We start from the raw sequence: 24901 nt of genomic DNA, 5'->3' as shown, positions 1-24901 counted from the left end.
TCATCTACATGGTAGAGCATGTTTACAGAACTTTATAACTATAATATACAATTCAGTCATTTCTAAACAGCTCTATAAGAGTAAGTCTGAAATGTACACATTTTAAAGATTACTTAGTGAACACCAAACCCTTTCCCAGCTGTTTTAAATTTTGAATTTCCCAATAAATGAATAACATACTAAAAAAGCAAACAAGATCTGACATTATTTAGTCTAAGTTTCTAAAATGGCATAACATCTGTAGCTAAAAACAATTTTGAATAACTATATTTAACTAGAGCAGTATTCTATTATTCATAGCTCATTTTCCTTACAGACTAGGGGACTTAATGTGGTGTTCAAACATTTCAAACATTTCTTTTAATTGTTTAGTCCTTCCAACAGCCAAACTGCAGCAAAAAGGGGGGGGGAAATCTTCACTCATATCTTTAATATATATTCATGTGACCAACCCATGATCTCAGTTAAGTGCCACAACTGTTCATTAACACACATCACAGCCCCCCAGTCAGCACTGCAAGCTTTGAAACCATGCCAGAAGCAGGGGCTCAACAAATGGCACTTTGACCTTTTCACTACTAACTTCAATCTTTATTAAAATCTCTAGGACGTCAGCTCTGTCTCCCTCTTTTACCATCTTTTATCTGCTCCTGAAATACCTAATATTCATTCATTAAACAGAAAAGTTTGCTACATTCTTACGTAATGAATCGTAAGAAATCACTTGCAATCGGCTTGTGAAATGCCTTTGATTAAAAAAGAGAACGAAACACCCCCTCCCCCTGCCAAACAACACTTAAATTCAGATTGCTCACTCATTTCCAGGGAAATCAAGCATGCTGCCTAATATTAAAAAATCTCGCGGCATCCAGACAAGTTTAGCTCCATTTTATGTTCTTCTTATTAAATTCCAACTTAGCAACACACGAAATGCTCACCCTGCTCTTTGCTTTTTTAATTTCACATTTGCATCTTAACATCTTCAGCCTGAGCATTTGTAGGGGGATAGAGACTGATTTTTTGCCCAGCAGGGTTTCCGTTCCCTACAATAGAGTCACCAAAACCAGTAGTCCCACAGAGTAAAACGTAACTAGAGACAAATGGAGGCTTTGATCATTTTTATGGTGCTCGAACACAGATTGTGGGGGGAGAGAAATCATGCCTTTCCCCCCACCACCACCCTAGCAGTAATTAACTAATTACATGTTAAGAAAAAAATCAGAAAAAGTTCACGAGTCATTTATGTGTTTTCATTCTTTGTAAACTTTCTGGCACACCCTATATGCTTCATTTCTTGCTTTAAATAAGTAAGTACTGGAAAATATGCACAGTATTTGGAACCAAGGGGAATGACATATTAATTCAAAGTTTGCTTTGTGTAAGTTTGCGTTTTCCAGATTTGAAATGAAACTTCAAGGAAACCTAAAACTCGCCTGCAACCTTTAATTTATACCCCCCTTCACCCACGGATTATCTAGAAGGTATAAGCTATTCATTTAAGCGGCACAGTGAAGTATCATCATTAGGTGGCTTAGTTGCCTGGGATACTAATATCAGCCTGACCAGTAGGGAACCTGGGAAGCGTGAGCTCCAAAGAGGGGAAAAGTAAACAAAGTAATGAGTAACAGTTACAGCTCCTTAAAATGTGTACATTAACCTCGGTATTGGGAAACTATTTGCTTTTTAGAGGCAGCACTCTCTGATTGAAATAATGACAAATATTTTGGAAATTCCATCCGAAGCCGAAATGAAATTACTCAAGTGCACTCCAGGAGAACAAAGCTTTTTAGTATACCTTCAAATGAACTCAGGTAAGTTTACAAATGGCCTATACCTAAAAGACCATTAACTAAAATTACATTTGTTTTTATTGAAAGACAGCCTCAAGTGCTGACATGTAATATATGACATGTGATACATAATAATACTCTTAAACCAGTTCTGACATAATATCTCCCAAGGCATAATAACCACAAATGACTGCTTTAGTTAAGAACTAGCCAGGAGCAAAATAGATCCATGTAAAAGTAGCTTTAACCATAAATACCTCAACAATATTTTATGTCACTTTGTAAAAAAGTTAAAGGAGTCCCATAATAATTAACAACAAAAACTTCATGTTCTTTACTATTGTATGGTGGTTGTGAAAGGTTATTTCATAGTCCCGCAGCTGCCAATGCTGTAAATTATGCAGGCACCAAGAAGCATTAAGGAGAAATAATAGCAATTTAAACTAAGGCTGACGTAATTCATGATAAACAGTCATTGGAAAATATTACAATGTTGTCTTTTTTGAGTGGGTTTAATCAGAAGAATGTGACCATATTCTGACATAAACCACTTCTCTTTTCCATTGTACGGGTGCAGGAACGGGGGCCCTTCCCTGGCTGCAAAGGTCTCCCCTGCTCCCGGCCACTGATGAGCCCCGGCACCTCGGGGACGCTGCTCGCGAGCCTTGGGATGCTGGTAGACCGAAAGATCTCCTGAGACAAAGCTTAAGAGTCTGGGCAGGCCCAGTGGTCCAAAGGAGGCACCGAAACCAGGGGAACAGTCAAATAAGGATGCTGTAATGAAGACATATTGCAAACAAAAAAAAGATGGCTCCAGAAATGAAAACATGTATGATGGACATGGCTCACACTCATGATGAATGCAGCTTGCCTTACTGTTCGCTATAATGACAAAAAGTGATTTTGATAGCTGAATCATAAAACTAGCCATCGAGTGGAAATTTTATATAGGAGAAATTAGTCATTTATATCTACCATCACTTAGTGAACGGACACCAATAAAACAGATGCATGTGTAATAGATGACAAACCCCATGTGATAAGTTACATTTATCAGGCACAGAAGAACAGCTCACTTGCTAACCCTTCATTTGCTGAAACTACACATTAATTCTCTGCCAAACTCTGGCTAAGAAAATATGTAAACCCCACAATACCATCATGTATTCACTATTTAATTAAAAATTAAAAAGGAAAAGAAGTTAAAAGCGCCAGACTGGAAGTGGTACACCCAGGCTCTCGGCTCTGCTGTGGGCGCTTGCAGGAGGGAGGATATCTCACCTCCCATCCCATGAGAGCCCCAAAGCCTGGGCTGTCGCAGCAGGAGGCTGTACCGGCCACCCCACGGTTCACAGCCCTGACGCTTCCTTGAGCAGCTGGGTCACTGCCACGCGCAGCCCAGGAGCACCACGGGCATGCAGCACCACACGCTCACAGCATAAGCCCCTCTCTCTCCCAGACTGCTACCCAAGGGCACCTGAAGAAGTAAGGAGCCATACCAATTTCCCAAGCGCCCTCGCCACAGGAGCTGTGCTCTCACAGTGGCACCGGCCGGCTGCTGCGAGCTTCTTGGGCGGCTACCCCACTACTCCGTACAGGACAGACGGCCACCACCAGCCCAGCTGAGAAGTGATGCCAAGGGGCTGGAGGAAATGGGCAGAAGCAGCTTTTCAGGCAGCACCTGCCCCTCCACTCAGCATCTGCTGCCTTCCTGAGGGCAGCGGGAATACGCAACCCGAATAAAATCAGCAATTCTGAAGATGTTCTCCAAAAAGGAGTTTTGATTATAAAGTGAAAAATAATTTATCTTAATATTTATCCTGGTTACAGCTATGGTTGCTAGTGAAAATGTACCAAAAAAAAAGTAGAAGCTAACAGTATTTGTTTCTATTGAAGTTCTTGCAGACAGGAAGGTATTTTATCTTACTTTACCACACATTACTTATGTTCACTTAACAGCTTGCTGTTAGCATTGGGTGAGATTCTGCCCCTGGTTAACTGGTGAAAATCTTGAGTAACAGCCACTAAAGTGGATCAAGTTATTTTGGATTTACGCCACTAAGTGAGACAGAATGTGACCCCTTATCAGTGCCTTTTTGCTTTGAGTATACAAATATTTTATGCATTTCAATGACTGACAGAATGCAAAACTTGCAAATATTTATTTTTAGATGTATGGGGAAAAAGCAATTAGAGCTAAAAATGTTAAGAATGAAGAAATCACTTAACAGAAGCAATTATGTTGGGCACATAAACAGCTCTGCCTTCAGACATTTTATTCAAATGCTGCAGAGCACACTAGAAAATATCAATTGTTTAAAAAAACTGCAAGTATTTTTTCACAACCAAAAAATCAATCATTATAAACAACATCTGGGGATCATTAATATCTTACTCTACAGTTGAATTAACAAAATAAGAAAGAGGTCTGACCAGAATCCAGAACATTTCCAGATTTGCTTTTTCAAGCTAAAAGCTTATGTTTGCAGAGGTGGGGTGGGATGGAAAAGGAAATGTACATTTATCTATATTGTATATAGCACTATTATGCATTAATCATTACTTCCCCTCCAGCTACGTCCTGTTTTTGTTTTGAGAGAGTTAAAATTTGAAATATTTAGCTAAGCCACCCTGTCCAGGACCTTGGAAAAGATTTGCATATTTTTCAGACTGTTGGAGATGCCACCATTAAGCTCCATCTAAGGAGGTCCCAGTATCCACGCTAATAAAAAGCCTCCATACTCTTCCTATCGCATTTCTAAATGCTTAAACATTCTAATCTTCAAAGAGGAGCACTAACACCAATTCCACTCTAACATCACATTTGTGTTAAAACAAAGAAGCCTGAAGCATCTATCTGGAAGCTTCAGGGTTTGCTGAATTTCACTGATATAAATTAACCTGCAGGTAGCCAAAATAGTCAATAGCAACAATGCTGATACCTTACGTCAGCTGAAAAACATCAAAAAAACACCCTTTCAGGCCTAAGTACAATTTTTGTACTGGAGCTGGTTTAAAAAGAAAAGCCAACTTTGACTCACACAAATAAAGTAAGTCACCAACAGGAAAACTGTATTTCATTTAGACTGGAAACATTCTTTCTTCTTTTTTTTTTTTAAGTCTTATTCCCTGGTTTTGGGAATAAGGAACCAAAAACAAGGTTTTGTTTTGTTATGTTTTTCCCCTAAACAACTGATTTTATCTGAGAGTCACAAAATTCTGTGTAACGAAAGCAAAAACCAAATTTCAGCTATACTGGGAGAATGGTACCGCTCTATACCCTGAAGTCATCAGCTTTCATCCTACACATTTTTTCTGGCACATGACCTATTCCTAAAAAGTCCCTTCTTCATAGCGCTGTCCTGCCATGGCTTCCCTGGTCAATGACAAGAAGGAAGGTAAGTCCTTCTGAAACTGTTGGCTCAGAAACCCTGGCGGCTAGGAGGATGGGTAAGTCATCCCTCACTCCTAACCACTCCCTGTCAGCCCTGGAAGTGAGAGAATCTGCTTTCTGTATTGTTTTACAGGGAGATCAGAGTTGTTGTAGGTTTTGGTTTTTGTTTTGTTTTTAATGTAGATGATTTTTCCCAACGCAAGTACTGTATCGTTAAATTTTGGGGGGGGGAAGGGGAGAGAAGGGAAGTGGGGACTTCAGTGCCCTTTACACATCATTTTTTTCAATAAGCAGTTTCTCCTCTGTATTGCTCGTCATGGTAAAATGAAGAAGTTTCATTTTTCAGAGAAAAAAATTATATTAATACCACAGCAGGATATAGTTCTCTCACTTTTTGGTATGAAATGTTTTACAAAAAATTGGCCTTTACATGCAAAAATAAAACTTTTAACCTTCTTTTGGGGGTGAGCAAGTGTTTACACTACCCCAGGGACCAAACAGCTTGTTTAATAGCATATTGGACCCAGCATGCTATAAAAATAATCCAGAATGATTTAAAATTTACCAAATAGATTTTAAAAATCGAGAAGAAATAAGGTATTCTGTTTTCTCTCGCACTCCTGTTTATAGAAAAAGCAACCCCATGCTCACGAAATGAAAGCGAGCCTTCTGGTTCATCTTTAGCAGACAGGATTTATAATATTTATCCAGGAAAGCACCATGACAAATCTTTCTGTGTGAGATTTTCACCTGGCAAAGCTGACAGAGCTGTAGAAATCCACCATCACCCAAGCACCTGACCCTACTGCTTCTAAGCTGTGCGTCTGTTCCCGCTGTCCTGCAAGTCCCGAAGCCCGGAGAAGGTGGAGGTCATGCTGATAGACACATCTGTATGCTACCTTGCTGTAGGGGCTCACATGCATTTGACAATACAGCCCACAACTGGGTCGCGAAAGGATCCAAGCTCATCCACGCACCCTGGAAGTCACTCCATGCGGTGGAGCAGGCACAAGTCTGGTAGAAGGCAAAGTCACCTTCTTCGGACAAGAAAATGCAGAGGACGTGCTGCTCTAGCAACAACTGCACACTGATTTCTGCCCAGTGACCCTCAAATCTATCTTCTGGGCACTGAGCAGGCAGCTTTGCCTCCAACTAAATCTCTTTGGTCTATAATGGAAACTATTAGGACCCCTATTTTTTTCATTCCTTCTCTCTTGCAGCATATATGACCACATAGCAAATGCCAGTAAATTATATGCATTTACAAAAGTTATTCAATAACAGTAACCCCAGAGGCTGATAAATGAAAAGGATTTTGAAAAATGTCTTTACCAATGATCTTGAGTTGAAGAGAAATGAATTGTTCAGCTGGTACATATTACTTTTATTTTAAGGGAGCAGGGGAATGAGGAAATAGGGTTTTGGTTTTTTTCCACACGCCAATTAATAGGAGCAGTTAGATAAAGGAATGCGTAGGTGAACTCTAGTCTGCGCAGAGAAATAAAACGAGGCCATGAAGAGAACTCATCCCATTTGCTCACCCTGCTGCGTCCAACCGGTCCCTCCCTTGGGCAGGCAGCCACAGCCCACAGGGCCATGGCAGGGACTCCACTGCCACCGCTGCCCGGGTCCAGCCCGAGGTCTCCCCGTAGACCTAGCTCAGTGCCACCTGCAAGCCTGCACGGGCTGGCAGCAGCGTCAGGCAGGGCTCAAGCCTTTGTGCTTCAGTTTGACTGTGGACAACTCCATTCCAGCCTCCTGTGCAGGCTCAAAATCTCAGATTTCTTGTTCCTAGCGAGCAACACCAGTATTTCATTATCCACCTGGACTGTTTTGTGCTGGTGAGGACCTCTAATTGCTCTTACTTCAGGAGGAGAAGAGGTACACAGTCTGACTGTGGTCATATCCATGAACTTTGGCTATCAAGACATCCGAGCACGGCTTATGTCTTCTGCTTTCTGAACAGAAGCAAGCTTTTGAGCCTGTTTGCATTCTGGAGGGGAACCCTCCAAGGCAGTTAGATTAACTAATCAGTAGTTATATCAACAAAAATGGGAGCAGGAGGCTTCCCACTCACAGCAGTCTTTACTTTGTAAATGGAGATCAAGTCCTTCCCTGGCAGGCTGCAAAGAAATAGATGCAAATGTTTGAGACTTCCAGCTGCCGAGCCGATTTCCCGGCAGCCCGCTTCTCCAGGGCCTCCTCAGTGGGACGTTGTGGCACACTGAACGAAGTTAGAGGAGAAGCAGAAAAGGACTTTGCGAGAGAATCGGTCCTGAATATTCCTGCCCAAACCACTTGGGCACGTGCCATACAGCAGTGCACAGGCAGGACGGACGCAGACACAGGTAGCCGCAGCATCGGCAGCAGGTACCAGCTGTGGTAGCCCACGCTGAAGCCGGAGGGGAAGCTTACCGCAGCCTAACCCTTACAGAAGCTCTATGGAAATACAGAGGCCATCCACATGGGACTGCCTGAAGCATCAAAGCACCTCTTCCAGTCACATCTGCAGGAGCTGGCAGACAGCATCTACATGCCTTTTCTACTTAAAAAAGAAAAAAAATCCTACACAAAAAAAAATTAGTTATTGTCAACAAAACTTAATTTTTCTTCCTCATTTCCTGCTTTATTTATTTTTTGTTAACCCCCACAGAATGGGGAACAAAATGGGGAGGATGAGAAGAAGTCAGAGCTGAACAAAATGTTTTTGTTAAAAATGTGTAATAAAAGTAGAGAGAATACTTCTTGGAAAAAACCATTTTTCTCTATTAAAACTGCCTAACGAGGACAACAGCTTACACGCTGTGGTCAATGGGGCTCTTTGTAAAGGTGTTTCTGCTGTCTCACTTGTGACACGCTGTATCTGTCGCACAGTACTCCAACGCTCAGAGAACGTGTAACACCCTCCCCAACAGCAACGTTTCTGAAGACCTGCCATCCGTATCAGAAGCCAGTACTTCTCACATAAAGACATTAGTAGACCGTATTTCCCAAATTTTGTACTCGCTTTAGAGTTTGGAGAATTTCAGGTGATGGGGAAATACACATGTTCCTATCTTGTTCCTTCTGCACACTTCTTTCATTTGCAAGGTAAGAAATAGCCAAGCCCTTCAAATTAAATGTGTCTGGATCTCCTTATAGACACCTTTTAAGAATTTTAGTCACATTTCTGTAATCTGGTCTCCCCTCAGATTTGACTGATAAATACCAGTGCCTTAGAGTAATCCATTTATCTACTGTACCACCCTGCCTCTGTTTAGCTTTAGCAGTCATCACTTTCCACATGTGACATCAATCTACATGATATCAATGTAAACTGTTTGTATAACGAAGTGTTGTACATTTTATTGTCCTGCCAGCAAAGAAAAGGATAAAATAGCACTTTGCCTGTTGCCTTCAACAAAGGTAACATAATTGACACCATACATTTTGCAATACAGAAACGGAACCATACATTGGCCAGTTTTTTCTTCCTAACACAGCAGGGTTTGCAAATTTTACCACATCATTATTTTCATAAGAAATACTTTTAAAGAGCAGTATTTTTTTGTTTTTATAGGCATTTTAAAAAATCTGCTTCTTAAACCAAACTAAATTTTAAATACACATTATTAATTTCTATGGCTAGGATTTCTGTGGCTCTGGTTTGATAAAGAGATAATTGCCTCGCAAAGGTCAAGAGAATGGCATAGTTAGCTTTCAGAGACTGAACAAAGCACTTGCTGTGGTTCACTAAGCGTAGATTCTGCATCACTCCACATCTCTCTGATTCATCTATTACTAATATTCCATGATACACTTACATTATGGATCCAACTATTTCAACAAACCTGTAATCAAGGAATGACCCTGAATAAAATACTCCACAGAAAGCAGATGGTACGCTCATCAAACGCCTTCAAGCCTAAAATAACCTTTCCCATATAAGAAGGATAGTCAATTAAAACTGAACTTTATATTCTGAGCTGGAGCTCAGAGTAAATAAAAATCAACATGATACTATTGTGTTATTGGACCAAACTTCCAGGGCATTTCATTCATTTTTTCACCACCCCCACCCCCTAAGAGCAACCAACACTTTTATTCATAGTTCATTCAAAGCCTGTAATGTTTTGTGTGAGTGTGAGCGGACTCGACAGTTTGGGCCCGATCCTGAAAAAGCTTGACATCACAAAATTAAAACTATTCACAGCAGTAATGGGCTCCAGTGACGACACCGCGTGCGGAAGGATCTCTCCTGCCTGTCGGGAGCTGATCGGTGCAGCAACAGAGGAGCAGTCCTGCACTACCTCACAAAATGCCCCAATGCCACTGGCTGGGTTGGCGTTTCTCTGCCAACACAACAAGACCTGGACTGGGTGCCAAGCTCAAAGCCAGCGTGCTAGAGTTAGGAAAAAGGGGGATATGATTCTCCCATCACAGGCATCATTCAATCCCTTCCTTCTCACTCCCATTATTATAGCTAAATGCATAATCAGAAATTCTCTCTCTAAGAGACCACAAGAGCTTCCTTGCAGAGATGAAGGGATCTCGCACAGCAAAGGTGTACCCACTGCTATGCAAACAGACTTTGCTAGCATTAGCTGCAGCACTCATCCATCTGGTGATACGGGTAATAAAACTTAATTCTCACAGCATAGGTACACTGCTGAAGAAATTACACTGGACGCATTACTGGAGTTACCCTGGGTGTGTACAAAACATACATTCTACCACACATTCAGCAGCACATCCGCTGCCCTTGGGTTGATCTGACACAAAAAAACAAAAAGGTGTGAAATCACCTGGCAGCTATCAGGAGTCAAATCTTGCAGCCCTCTCTCCCAGCTGTAAGGGGCTGCATACTCCTCTGGAGCTGCAGAGTATTCTCTACACCCTTTGAATTAAGAGGTCATCTCCCAGAAGTGCCTCTGCACTTGTAAAATCAAGCTCCTAGCACTGGCAAAGCCCCCGCTGAAAAAGCCCACATTCCAGGAAGGCCAGAAACACACCAGCTATAGCTGACATTTGTTCAGGGCCCTGGGAGCATACGCACGGTTGATGAGTGCTCTGCAACAGCAATGGGATGCGCAGGGAGTCTCTCCTATTTTGCGTTTGTTAGCACATTGCACGAACAATGACTTTAAAAAAAACCAACACGCTTTGTAAACCTTCTGGAAAGACACAGGCTATAGGTGAATGGTTAAGGTAGATAAATTTCAAATCCAGAGAAGGGATCCTTTCACTCATACCAAGTAACTGTGCTACACACTCTACCCATGTAACGTTACCGTTGATCATGATAAACTTAAGTTGCAATACTGAGATCGCTAGTGGCTAGAAGCCTTCAGTCTCACAGAGGAAAGAGCACGTTTGGTACTTAACATTTCAAGCATAAATAGCATTGGTTCACTTCAAAGGAATCACATCTTCCCCTTGGAAATCATTGGACACTTAAAAAGATGAAAAATGTCTTTACTTGTAAGAAAAAGGAAATAGGTGTAACGTGACTTACCAAACTCATCACATATACTTTCATTTTCTATTAGAGTAGGATGATCAAATGTATCCCGACAGTAGAAGATTTGGGGGTTCTTGCTTGTTACTGCAATGCCTCCCAGGGCTAAAACAAATTGGTCTGTTAGTATTGAAGAAGGCTTGTCCTGAATGCGCTTTAACATGGAACGGTATCGACAGTACTGTGGGTAGCTGAGAATTAGCAGGTTTGAATCTTCATCATCCTCACCTGGAAAATAAGAAAAAAAAAATACTGTATGTCAGAAAAATACAAAACAAGGGCTGTAACTCAAGCACCTCAGAAAACCCATGGCCCACCGGTTCAGTCTTTTCTCAAGACCTATCTTTTATAGCACAGTGGTTTTTGAAAGAAAAGTTAAAAATGGAAATTTAGAAAAAGTTTATTGAAACAGCTTCTTTTCTGGCTTTCTGTTCAGTTCTGCCATGCTTACCCACAAGAACTCTACCTGGATGAGTAAGAAAACACCGCTCTTCAGAAGCTGGCCAACGGCCTGACTCAAAGTGCTCTCCATACTTTGCCAACTTGGCTGCTTTGATAGAAATATTATCTGTCATTTTTACTCAGCTCCCTACATAGCCTTACTGAACTCATGTTTACACCAGCTAACGTCTTTCAAAAATAATAATATACAAGCCCCAGAGCATACAGCTATTAATTCTCCTTTGAAGTATCTGATACTGGCAACTACCAAAGGGCCCCTGGGCCAGGGAGGTGGGCTGATCTGACCTGGTCATTGATGCTAAGCTACCTCAACAGCTGGAAATAACTTTCCTCACATTAACTGCAAATGCAGCAGGACTCAATAAAACACCTACAGAGCACAACGAGCAAATGAATTTCCAAACAGCTCGTACTGTCGAAATGTGGGCTCAAAATACAAAGCAATCTAGCGCTCAGACCTTCCCATTCCCCCAGATTTTAGATTATATTAGGCATAAAGGTGGCAGATTTTGAAATATCACAATCAGGTTTCATCATATGATAACCAGCAGGAAACCTAACAGCAAAAAAACCCAACCAGAGATGAAAACATGAGAAATTATTCATTTGCAGGTATGCAGCCAGTATGTAACAGCACTTCTTTTTATGCTCATTTATCTCCTCAGGTGGGGTAACTGAACATGGCTTTCCATGCATGCCAATGAAGACAAAGCAAGAGAATGCAGTTTAAGTTTTCTGCTGTACTCTGATTACTGAATAACTCCACTATTTCTTCTGTCAGAGACAAAAGGTCTACTATTTAATCCCATTACCAATACTGAAATCATCTTTCTTACCCTTAAAGTAAAAATCACTTCAGATATTGAAAGAAATGTCAGATCAGTTCTCCCCAACTAAATACGATGGCACAACTCAACTTAATTCGCATGAGGCAATGGAAATATTCACACGTAAAAGGCTAAATTTTAAGTCGTCTCTGGAAGCAGATATATCACCTAGAATGTCATCACTGCAGACGAATGCAATGCTGCAGAAAAAATCAACACGGCAGATGGACTTGAGAAGTACTGTTTTTACAAGCACAGCTCCTGAAAGCCATCACTTTTAAAAACTCAGAACATTCCCCACTACCCTGACGTACAATTTGTGTAAAAAAGTAAGAGTAATACATTTTGGTAAACAGCATTTGCATTACTTTCCTAAGAAAATAAAATTTATGGCCCTAAAACCTCTTTTGGTCAATCAGGACGTGGTCATGCTTTTTTTTGTTTTCAACAAGTAAGTATCCCATAAGCCTACACAACAGCACGATTGAGCCAATTGCTCTTGGGAATAAGGCTCTCTCTTCTTTATTAGGAAACTCTAAAAATCAGATCAGGAAAACTGTTCTAGGAATTAACAAGCACATGATCCATCCTTTAGCTCCTTCGAGAGTTTCATATACGCCTGCCTGACAGTTATTACTACTTTATACCTTTGTGTAGATAGTGGTGAGCTGAATCTGTTGATCTGACAGCACTTTTCTTATGCCAGGATGTGGTCAGCTTTTTAAACAGGGTGTATATAAATGTATGTCCCATGTGCCTTTGTAGTAAACCATTAGTTTCTAGACAAATGTGCTCTAAGTCCCTGTGCAGAATTACACGAACTTTCTACCCCTGACAACTGACGACTTAACTCAAACCCCTGGCATAAATCAAAATCAAGTAATTTTTTACAGGATCACTTTTACACATGCTTGTGCAACTCCAATGAGTACTTTATGATGCATTTGTTTCCTTTCTTTATTCACTCCAGGTTCAATAGATAAATCTAAGAATGAACAAAGGCTGAATAAACTGAAGATTTGCTTAGTGAAAGACAAACAGAGTGTTCCTGGAACAAAGACTTTTTTTCTCAACCACGCCCACATGAAAAAAGAGAAATCAAAGTAGACCAATCCCTAATAAAATGCAAGCCCAAAGAAGAACTATTTTTCTTCTAGCAAAATCTAACATGCGCCATTTAATGGTGGGCTTAGTGTATATTGCTGAATATTTTTGATAAATATGATTAGAAAGAGTTTACTCTTAGGAGGAGGAGAGATCAAAACATGGATCACATTCCATTAAAATAAAGAAAAACAACGTAACTTCTTAAAACATTTAACTGAGATCTTAGAAAACTGAGATGCTGTATTTCTGAATCTCATTTTATCTTCAACAGAGAAAACATGGTAGAAGATAATACCTACAGCACGTTGTAAGGCTCAACTGAAATTACTCTAATCCCATGCTTATATCATAATCGTGCGTTTTAGTAACGTTTTCATTTATTTATATATTTCAGGGCTGAAAACAGAGAAACTGTAATTAGGAGGCAAGGTTCCACCCCTGCCTTCCGAGTGCTGCCTATATATGCATAGATGTAATCCAACAGTTCCCTTTGTGAGGGGTAAAGAGAGCTGGGATTTGGCACAGCCTGGCATTTATGTTGGATTACATGTTCTTCAAGTTGTCTTTGTAAGTAAGAGATGCATGAAATGCCAAACACAATGAATCTATGCAAGAACTGACTTTTCAAATCAGCACAACCATTTTTAATATGTAACGCAAGACAATTAAAAGCCCCAAAAGAAAAAAAAAATAAAGCCTGCTAAAAGCACGAATTCCTAACAAATCCATCTAGAGCCAGAACTATTTACAGAGAGAGCAGAGAAATACAAAACTGTAACTTGCTTTTTGTTTGCTTGTTTCGGAAACATCAGCCTATAATGTTATTGCTAACCGCCATAATCTACTCTCAACATCAGTAAGCATTTTTTTCTTTAAAAAGACCTTCACACCAGGATTTTATAGAGCTTGATGGAAAAACTATGCATGTTCCTTCCTGTACCTAATTACCTCAACTGCAAAAGCTGCCAAGTATTTTGCCCTTTAGTTCTTTTAATCGTATTAGTGCAAATGCATTTGGATGCCAACAGAAACAAACATTTAAAGATTTTTGCTTAAAAGATTCCAAATATGTACGAGGCTGGTGCTAGGAAAGCACACTCCACTTCTTCCCAGAAAGCACAGAGTTATTTCTGAGGAAGAAATATGAATTTGTGCCTCTTGTAAGACTAAATGTCTAGTTTCGACCCAATTTAAGTAAAATAATGTCAATATGAACTGCTCTCACAATGATTTATGCTACCTTCTGTTACTTTATTACATTAGACATTCCTTTCTCTAAGCTTTATACTTTTCGCTGTGCTCCTAGCAACCACATAAAGGCTGAGCACCAACTTTACGCGCCTGGCACCTTTCCAGGCTCGACTGTTATTGATAATTATATTGAAGTTTCAATTTAATTGCTACTCTGTTGTGACACAGAATATTTTTTGTAATTAGGCATTTCCCATTTTCTGTCCATTCATTTTTTGTATTACTGAAAAAGATTTTTTTTCCCCCAGAAAACATAAGCAGAACAATGATACAGATAAGGGTACGTACATCTGTTACTATCATTACCAACATGGTAATGTGAAGGGAAGAAAAAAAAAAATTTAAAGGAAAAAAAAATTGTGAATATAATTTCTCGGAAGGTAATTTTCAGTTTAAGTGCTCTTATTCTTCTTACAGTTACTCAATGATTTCCTGTTCTAATTACAAGACATTATACAGAAAGTAATTTTTAAAAAGGAAATGTACTAGAGCAGGAGTCTAAATAGCATCACTTGCTTGCTATGGTTTGAAATTCCAAACTTTTGCATCTCTTTTATCAATTCTCTGCTCTACCTTTGTGCAATATATTCTACCACAAATCTACCATCTCTTCCGAGGCAGTTAACACAAAGGTATACATCAAAGAGGAAAACACACTTGCAGTTAAACTGCAGGCAAAAGAAAAAAAAGAAAAAAACCCCTTTTTTTTCCTCCTCACTGTAGCTGGTAAATTGGAGGCAAGCCAATCCTAGGAGTGGAAAATATTAAAAACTAAAAAAAAAAAAAAAAAGAAGAAAGCTTGATTAAAAAGCAAGAGAAGAGATATTCAGTTCTAAATCTAAATGAATAAACCACAAACTATTTCATAAAAACATACTGTGACGTAAATTACACATCAGTATTGCACTGTTGTGGTTATTTTGAGAAATGGCTTGTACTGTAAGTCAGCTGGTAAAACCCCACCCTTAATGATTTTGTAATTCTCCATACAGCAATCAACTGGAGCAGTCATGAAATTGCCAAGAAGGAAAACAGACAGAGCTGTAGAGAGTTTGTAATAAAAAGATAATGTACTTTTAACATAACAGAAGTAGAAGATTGGTTTTATTAACTAAAAAAACTACTTAAAAGGTCCCAGGCTTGCCATTTGTTTTGATAAATGTTAACACAGATCTTCATAAGATAAGCAATGTAAGTATCAGGGGAACCAGATAAAACGGGACAATGCTTTGGTGCGTGGGTAGCAAATTGAGCAAGGGAGTTGTTTGGAATATAGAGTGAAAATGAAGGAAGTTGCAGGGCTCTGTCCATCAGGTTCCTCTCCTGTACGGTGCCCTCGCTACTCTGCCTTCTTTTATTACGCTCAGTTACTAAGGGGGACTCCCAGAGGATGCAAGTATCATAATTAGTTTATCATTGCTTGTATGCATGGCTTTGACCCTATCATCAATACGTAGCAGATACAGAGGTAATGGAGGATGCATCTGGATGTCCGGAGGGACTGGGAACGGTGAGGGCTAGCCGTGCTGAATGAACACGGCTGTGACTCCCAAGATGGGATGTCTCTTGGCTATTGCAGGGCAGTGTTCAGGTGTCACTACCCTCCCAAGACCGGTCCTCAGCAACCTACTGGAGCACACACGATGGGACTCGTTTCATCTAATAATGCAGTTTTAGCCCATGACAGTTGTGCAGTTCCCTGTGTGGCCAGAGAAATCTCCTTCCAACCTGCTGTTTTGTAAGACATGGATCAACTCACTCTCTGAAGTTACTACTCCATCGTCAATGACAACCAGCTTAGAGGCTTAACTTGCAGATCAAATCGAGTGAGTAAAATGAATTCCACCTAAGTGAGAACGCAGTCTGCCCTATGCCAAAGCTATGGTCCAAATGCATGCTAAAAAAACCCCTCCCAGCAGATACACTCGCCATCAAGATACAAAAGGTTGATCTCATCTGTGACAATGGATTTTGGCTCTCCCAGCTCTTAAGATAGGATCCAGTTCTCCTTCCCCTGTTCTCCTCCTTTGGCAAGGACTTTCTGCAGTACGGGCATGAGAACACAGGTGTAAACGAGACGAAGATGTGTGTAGCTGACCCTTCAAAACCAATGACTGCAGCTCAGACAGGCTCTCCACACCTCAAAGCTGCCTGTTCTAATAACATCCCAAGGGGAGACAGCACAGCTTTCCAGCAGACAGAAACGAACTTACTACACAATTACCTAAAAAAACTGAATCCCTCAAAAAGTCATAGAGCAACGGAAACAGCAGAACAACGAAAGAGTAACCAGAAGGAGGAAGAAGAAACTCGGTCTTTATGACCTAAAAACCTTTAAGAGGAGTCTTGCAATGAAAACACCTTCCCATATCACCATCCAGTCATGACCTGCAAAATACCCCCAAATCATCACCCAGATAACTGCAGCTGGCCAAGAAGCAATGCCAATCATCACCTACATCTCTGGGTACTCCTATGAAAGAAAGGACGGCTCTCCCCATGAAACAACCTTCATGGGAGAATTATGGGTGCCTCCTTACTTGACCACTTCACACATTGAATCCCCTTCGCAGACACAAGGCTAAGAATCCCAGTAGGAATCCACGTCCCTTTGCACCAGGCTGCTGTGGGCTAGGGGCAACAGCTGAGGAGTTCAGGTAGCTGCATCATCGTCATGAAACTAATTCTGCATGCTCTAGCACACCAATCCACTCTCTCTCCAGTGATTAGGGAAGACTTATCAAACATAGCTCTTCCAATCCACCCTGCCTTTTCATTCCCACGGTCTGTGTTTGCTCTAGTAACACCACTTGGTGTGCCTTGGCTGGCTAATTAATCACAAGACCTAAAAATATTAATCTAAGAACCATATTTCTCTCAGAGATAAATGCAAATACAGTAACGATTTAACCCCATGAGATGGGACAGGAAATCTGTGTTTTTGGGTTTAAATAAATTTGGGTAAATTATTGACACAACAGGGATACCGCTTTGCTGGCAGGAGCCATGCTACTCATCCTTGCTTTGAGAACCCCCCTCTATTTGAATGCTAATGCAATCAAGAACAAAGGCAGCGTGTTGCAGGATACGGAACACAGTGATTACATTTATGTTTACCAGATAATGATGATGTTAACAAGTTGCCTGTAATTCTTACGTGGACGTTTGCCTGCCTGATTTTGCTTTTAAATTGATCAAAAGGCAAAAGCCATTTCTGCCAATATACAGAATAAAACGTGCAGCTTTTCTGCATGTATCAGATATTTCTTCCCTTGTAAGGAGGAGACAGAGCTAATTCTCAGAATTTTGTGCCACTTCCCCAGCCCTCCATGTTCTGTGGCAGCGCCAGCAGAGCATCAGCCCTTCAGAGAATTCCTAAGATTAGTTTAACATTTGAAAGAAAGAGAATACTTACAAATCTACTAGAGATTGAAACTACTGTTCAACCCAGCAGCAATACAGTCATTAAAAAAAAAGAAAAAAGACAGCACCATCTAATGCGTACTTAAACCATATGGTTGAAGAACATTTTACAGTCGGTGATTTGGATCTGAGTTGTTCTAGTCCTACTTAACAGGGACAAAACCGAGTATGTTGATCGATGACTGACAGTAGGTCCATATAATCAAATCTTCCATAATATTTATCTCGTTAACTCACTCTGAATTCGAATCATAAATCCAATTTTTGAAGAAGACGAAAGAAATTTAATACTGAAAAAGTTTCCAACCAGGCATTCAACATCCTTTTTCATATCCTAATCCAATATTCAGCTCCTCATAACTGCAGCTCCTACCCTGGGTGCCCAGGATCCTCCTGCGCCTTAGGAAGTGGGTTTATGAGGTGTTTCTAGACTCAAAAGAAGAGAGACTGACAATCGTCATTTCCAGCTTTTACATAACCCTTCCATCCACAGGCCTCAAACTGCTTTATGGAGATGAGTAAAAATTATTATCCCCATTACACAGAGAGAGAAACGAGACAGAGAGACCTTAAAGGATTTATTCTACTGCATCAAGCAACTTAGAGAGCAAAGGAGAGAGCAAACAGCCCAGGCAGAAATCCTTGTCAGTGGGGATTTCTGGGTAAGTCAGAGTTTCCTAAGTTTCCTCGAAAGGGAAGTGGCCGTCTCTGGCCACCCCAGCCAGCCTGCCTGCCTCCACTAGAGACAGGGGATGGACCAGGCGGGGGCTCTGTGTTGAGGCTTCTCTCCTACCACAACCATTTTCCCTGTCCCACACAATCCCAGTCACTCCTTCATTTTATTTAGCTGCTGCCTGGCTGGGATTATCTTCCCCCTCCACAGAGGGTTTGCAAAGCAGCGGTTTGCCCTCCCACCTAACGGCAGGTGACTGCCGCGATGATAGCTGGAGAAGCATGAGAAAAGTGAGCCGATTCTGGGGATGTGGCCAAGTTCAGAGCTGGGCTGTGGAATCATCTCCCTGCCTCCCAAAATTTCCTTCTCTCCTTACTCCTCAGGTCACAGGCATGGGCCAGCCCATATCCAAACAGCCACGGATGGCTACAGAAAACCACTCTGATATAAAAGGTTTTTAAACTGCCCTATTAGCTTTCTAAAGCAGATGGAGACAGGGGGAAGGGGGAGATTGATTGTAGAAGGGAGCACATGCTGCCTGTCCTCTTGAATGTTCTGGGTCATGTAGACCATTCAGGTTGAATGTGCATCAGCTTTAAAACAAGTATTTATCCTGGTTGTCGTGGTTACTGATAAGCAGCTTCAATTCTGCTGATAACAAAAAGAAGAATTAAAAAGGGGAGGGGGGCTGAAAACATGATTTGGTAATATGACGAAGCCAAGAAGAGGAATTAAATCACATTAAACAAGCCAATTGTACTGTAAATGGCTCTGCTTCTGTATTTGCTTTTAAATTATCTAAGGCTCTAACATGGCAGCTGCTTCAGTTTTAACAAACAAACAGTAAAAATTCCTTTTAATAACGAAAGGAAATAATGATATACTTTGCTTTAGCTGAATTCAAACATAATTTAATTTTTCCTGAGGTGAGATTTGCACAGGGAACAATCAGATAATAAGTGTTATCATTCTCATAGACAAAACTGAACCAGCACTTTGCAATTCAAAGTGCTCTTTAATGCACCGTTTTCAGCAATCTCTGAACACCCTCCAACATACCACTGAACTACGCTTCAGTACTTACACATAGAGCCTGATACTGCAAATAATTGAGCATGGGAGTTACGCTACAAACACCAGTACTTCCACTGCTGCTGTGGCTGAAGTTACACATTCCCTAAAGCGCTTCATGAGGGGGGGTCACATCCATTAACTTTTCCTACAGCATCTTCTCATCATCTTTATTATTATTACTATTACTACAATTATGTGTCTTGGTCTCCCTTTCTTCTGAAGTGTAGCATCGCACAGAGAAAGTACTGGAGAATGAAAAAAACTACTCTCGCAGAGAAACATGCAACTAGAGCCACTGGCAAGAGAGGGACACACATTTTTATAGCGATGACAATTAACCACTGGAACAACGAGCTCAAGGACATAACAGGTTCCTCAATCCAGTGCTCAAGACTGAATTTTTTTTCCCTGAAGATATTCTCTGGTCCGATGAGTTTTAAACTTGTGGTCTGTTATTTGCCCTCTGTGCTGAAGAGGTCCACGACAAATCCATACTTGCTTGGGAAAATTTTAAGGCATGAAAAACTAAAAAAAAAAAAAAAAAAGAAAGGAAAGCCACTGAAAGTTAAACTGAGTTACTGGGCTTAATATCAGTGTAACTGGGTCTCCTGTAGTCTCCTCTCTCTTTCACCTCCGCACACCATTCAAACACAAATGAGAAAGAAACATATGCAGCCTTACTTAAAAGGGACTGTTACACCACCTCTTCCACACAGCAGAATCAACCGCCTTCATTTTCCATTTCCCCCAAAAGTATGAGTCAAAAGCCTTATCTTGGTGTTTCACATGGGGCCCTTTCACTATCATTTTGAAAATTCGGAGGAACTGCGCCCTCCTCGAAATAGCAACGGCAGAAGCTGCCGGTCCCAGAGCTGTAACACGAGGGGTGGAGGGTGGAAACGGTCCAGTGATTTAAACAGCCGAGCTCCGCTTTTGACATTTATGCCCTCTTTGAAACCCTTAATGAAGTAACAACCCCATTAATTCTTGCAGGGTATTTAGTACACATAAAAACTGCATTATCTACTATTTACAATTTACTACACACAAGCACTATCTGGCTCCATATAAAAATAACAAGCTCACTGTAACCCTCCGCTCCCTAACCATACTGCTGATTTCTTTGACACATGGAGAAGTGAGAATAATTACATTTTACTGAGTGTGTCTCATTACACTGATTTAAGTAAGATTTCCAAAGCTGCAAAAATATGCTTTTCGATTTCATTTGTTTCTAGCAATTCACTCTGAAGACAGTTAGTAAAGCCTTCAGAAATCATCATCAATATGGACAAAAATTGTACCCTTCTCATGTGGACATTTGACAGAGGGATAATAGGGTCTAGAAACACCACAGTCAGACGTTTCTTTTCTATTTAATGTTTCCTTCTGTGCCAAACATAATATAACAGACAAGTGTTAGAGAGACATGCAGGGGGGAGCCTGAATAGAGAGCTTTAAAAGAGGTCCTTAATAGAGAAGCTGTATGCTTAGTCTTCAACAACATTCAATGGCAATTTATTTGCAGCCATTTTCTCATGTAACCTTTCACATGGGCACAGGTAAGATAGAGCACAATACAGTTTGTCAACTGCCAGATATGAACAAAAGAAACCATTTTTAATAAGCTTCAGTGGCCCCTTGTATTTGTTTTGCAACATGTTAATAACTTCTTTGGAAGCCAACCAAAGACAAGAAGAGAAAAAGAAGTCAAGCTGGGAAACAAAAACCACAGTCAAAGAATTTTACAGATAAACTTGTGTTATCATCTGCAGTGTAATAATGCTTAAATCCAGGAGTGGCACAGAATTAGAATTAGCATGATGCCATTTCTATTAAAAAAAAAATAAATTGCAATTACAAAAATGCTAGCACTATATATCTTTTCCCAAGAATTTGCTGTCCTTTATCTCATCCCAATGTAGTACATACCTGTTCCCCAATACAACCTTACTCTGGCTCCCCTCCTTCCCAGTGAAGAGGTGAAACTCAACATGAGGGCTACCATGAGGAAAGGCCAGTTGGGAGTTACCAAACTCCAGGCCACTGACCCAACTCCCCTGCACCACACTCCTCCAGCTACTCAAGGAGTCTCACCTCCTAACTGAACTTCTCGTGTTGCACCAAATAACCCCCAAATTGTTGCTCTGAAAACCAAACCAAATGTAGTTTCAATGGTCGTTACAGGTATATGAGTAAGTCTGTGGTTGCTCATTTAATCCAATTCTGCATCACAACAAAGTAGACTCAAAGAGGAGTAATAGGAAGAAGGTGTAAAGGAAAAGAGAGCTAACCTACTCCTCCGTCTAGGATACGAGGACCAAAAACTGAGCAATATGCAGGACAAGATGAACAAACCAACTGTGCTGAAGTTCAGCAATGCCAGAGCCTTACTGTGTGACCAAGGTCACATCATTAGGTCTTTCTGTGGCACAGCCTCATTTCTGTGGAAAAGGAATTAGTCGCAGGCATGTGAGAGCTTGTGGGCCAGTTGCTCCTGATCCCTTCACCTTCCTGTAGGCACAAGAGGAGGTGCAGAGAGTCTCCTCAAAATGGTATCTACCAATATGTGTGCCAAAAAGGTTTCTGCAGGGCTAAGGTTCAATCATTGGACCAAATGCTCATACGAGCCTTCAGTCCCATTTCTAAGGGAAGCATCTTCTGGTACTGAAGAAAAGTCAGTGCCCAAACAGAGAGGAATCACAATCCCAGCAACATACACTGAGAAATCTGATGAAGTGTTAAGCAATTTCATTAACATTATTAAAATGTAGAAAATTTCCCTGGAAAATTTCACACAGGCTTTCCCGTCTCGTTGCACATTACTCACAGCCTGAGACACATGTGAGGAGCAAATGGAGAGAAATAAAGCTTCTCTCCAGTCAATTTGGACCAAGTCCTAGTCTCACTTGTAGAAAGACCAGGCTTGTGGGCTTCAGTGAGAACAGGGCTGGGTCCTTTGAACTAGATTATTATGGCATCTGTAAGAGAGGTACAAAAGTATATGGTGAGAGAAGATGCGCCAGAGAACAAAAGGAGCTGCCAGTCAGATGACAACCCTCCTCGTTACGATGATGAAAAGACTCCCAGACTTCAGCAGACACACACCTGCAGAGTTTACTATTCTATCCCCAAAATTAGATTTTGCCTTCTAAGGACTTTGCAGAGGAGTCTGTTACCCGGTGAAGGGAAAGAATATAAGCATTTGCTCTTCAAGAAAGAGGAATGGCCTTTTGAATAAGAAAGGGCTCCCTGCGATGGGAACCTACCAGCCCAGCCCCATGCTCCTCCTGAGAACTAATACAGGATTTCTCTTCCTCTTCTGCAGGACCAGGAAACAATTCCTGGAGAAGAGGAAAAGTCGTGCTACCTGAATTATCTGAAAAGGCCTCAGGTGGAGGCAGGGTGAGAAAGGATTTCAGGATAAGTTATGCCTATGAGCTGAGGAGAACAAGCAAGTATCCTCCCACTCATTTCTCTAGGCAAACTGCCGTTCCAAGTTTTCAGCGAGAGCGTCAGTCTCCAGTGAATCTGCCCAGGAAGGGCCCAGCAGAGTGCTGCCAATCTTCCAGAAAACACCAGGCAGCTTGTGCTCCGCTCCGATGGGCTTTGGTCCGACACCCAGCAGAGAGGAAGGCTCCCAAGTAGAAAACAATCCTAACTTACTATCTACTAGTCTGGAGCATGCTCTAATAATAGATAGCACTATTTCAAAGCACTTAATGGACGCTAATTAGTCCTCAGGGCATTCCTATGAGGCAGGTAGATAGACAAGTATTATTTCCCCTGTTTTACATATGAAATAACCTCGTCAGAGATGTTCTGACTTGCTTAAGGCCACCGAATGAATCATGGAGCTCAGCTCTCAGCAGGTCCTGGCTCCCAGACCTGTGCTCAGACCTCTCAGCCATACCTCTTTCACAAGTGCAAATCTTAATTTCAAACATGGAGGGAGAAAGGAAGAAAGATCAAGGAGGGGCAATAACATTGGGAAAAACTACTCTCTGGGAAAGGAACTTCCAGAAGAATGACAAAACAGAGCCTTGTACCTACTGAATGCTCGATACCAAATCTAGGACAAGCAGAGAGATGAAAGACACACTCTGATACAAAATTCTAAGAGTTTTTGCTATATATTCTGTTCAAGGAGTCACAGCTATTTATTGTGAGTTGTAACCACCACTAATGTCAGTTAAATAGTTTTAGACTCCTAATTTCCAGCATGGCCACGAGTGTTGAAGAACATGTGAGGGCAGCAGGCAGCAGTCCTGAATGCACAGAATATATATGCTCTGTGTGTATATATATATGTATACACACATACATATGTGTAATTTATGTGCCCGCATAACAAAGTTACACTGAGGTGTTGCTCCATGCTAGAGACCTTTGTGACTTTAGACACCACACTGCCCTGGTAGGCAGGAACACATAAATGATGGATTTTATCTCTCTGTGGGAAAGAGCAGCAAACGGTTTCAGCCACCGTTTGTGAACAGCCAGAATTTGCAAGACATCAGATATTAAATGGCACATGCTCCCTTGAACCAACAGCATACTGTATCTCCCACTACAACTCCTCTCTACCAGTGCAGAGCGAGCTGGGGAAATTGTGCCCTGAACTTTTAAGGCTCCAAATCTAATACACGTTTTTCACGCTCCTCAATGCGCCTCTTGGTGACACCTTCCCTTTCAGCTCACACTGCCCATACCACAGACTCCCAACAACCACATTGCGTCCCCAGGCCTCCTGGCTTCTCCTCTCCAGCCACTGCTGCCAGGGATCACCAGCATCAGGTGGCTGCAGCCCAGTGCTCGCTCCCCAGCAATGCCTGCCTCTCAGAAACCTGGACTGGCTACCACCGGTCACAGGCTCTACAGCCTAATCTCACCTGTGCAACGGAGTGGGATTACCTTACTCTTATTTCTGCTAGGGGAATGGCTATGGTGGCGTGTGCCCACTGTTCATACGGGCAGGCCAGCGACATTTCCTCCATGGTAACAGCCCAGCACTGGCCAGGATGGAGGATCCTGTGGTGCAGGGTGCTGCATGGATGGCTCCTATTCCAGAGAGGTGCCGAGAGCACCAACACACACAGGATCCACGTGAAGGCGAGAGAATAACAGTATTGACCATACAAGTCCCACATTTCTTACGCCAGACACCCTTGTCAGTGCATTTCTGACTCTCAACTACACAGTTAAGTGAACCAGGGTCGCTGAAAAAGTGAACGCAATGTGCCAGTCCCCCAGAACGTTCACTAATTGTTTGTGCTAAAAATAATCTTAATTTTTGCTTCTATGGGATTCAAGGACCAATCTCCAGCACTACAGGCTATGCAAAACATTACTTATTTTCCAGAGGGAAAAAAATTATTTATGCAGTGCATTATCAATCTCAAA

At 41.3% G+C, this 24901-nt stretch overlaps 1 protein-coding gene across 2 annotated transcripts in view; it reads right to left on the bottom strand.

Moving 5' to 3' along the window:
* ARID5B (AT-rich interaction domain 5B) overlaps positions 1-24901 on the bottom strand; it is a 122964-nt gene that overhangs the window by 62840 nt on the left and 35223 nt on the right. For both annotated transcript variants that reach the window (XM_076339325.1, XM_076339323.1), the window contains one exon: positions 10679-10909. In XM_076339325.1, coding sequence (XP_076195440.1) covers positions 10679-10909 — 231 coding nt within the window. The remainder of the gene's footprint in view (positions 1-10678; positions 10910-24901) is intronic.

This window comes from Aptenodytes patagonicus, chromosome 5 (genome assembly GCF_965638725.1).
Source record: "Aptenodytes patagonicus chromosome 5, bAptPat1.pri.cur, whole genome shotgun sequence".
Lineage (NCBI taxonomy): Eukaryota > Metazoa > Chordata > Aves > Sphenisciformes > Spheniscidae > Aptenodytes > Aptenodytes patagonicus.
Note: the sequence above shows the minus strand (reverse complement) of the source record. Positions and strands in the feature narration are given on the sequence as shown.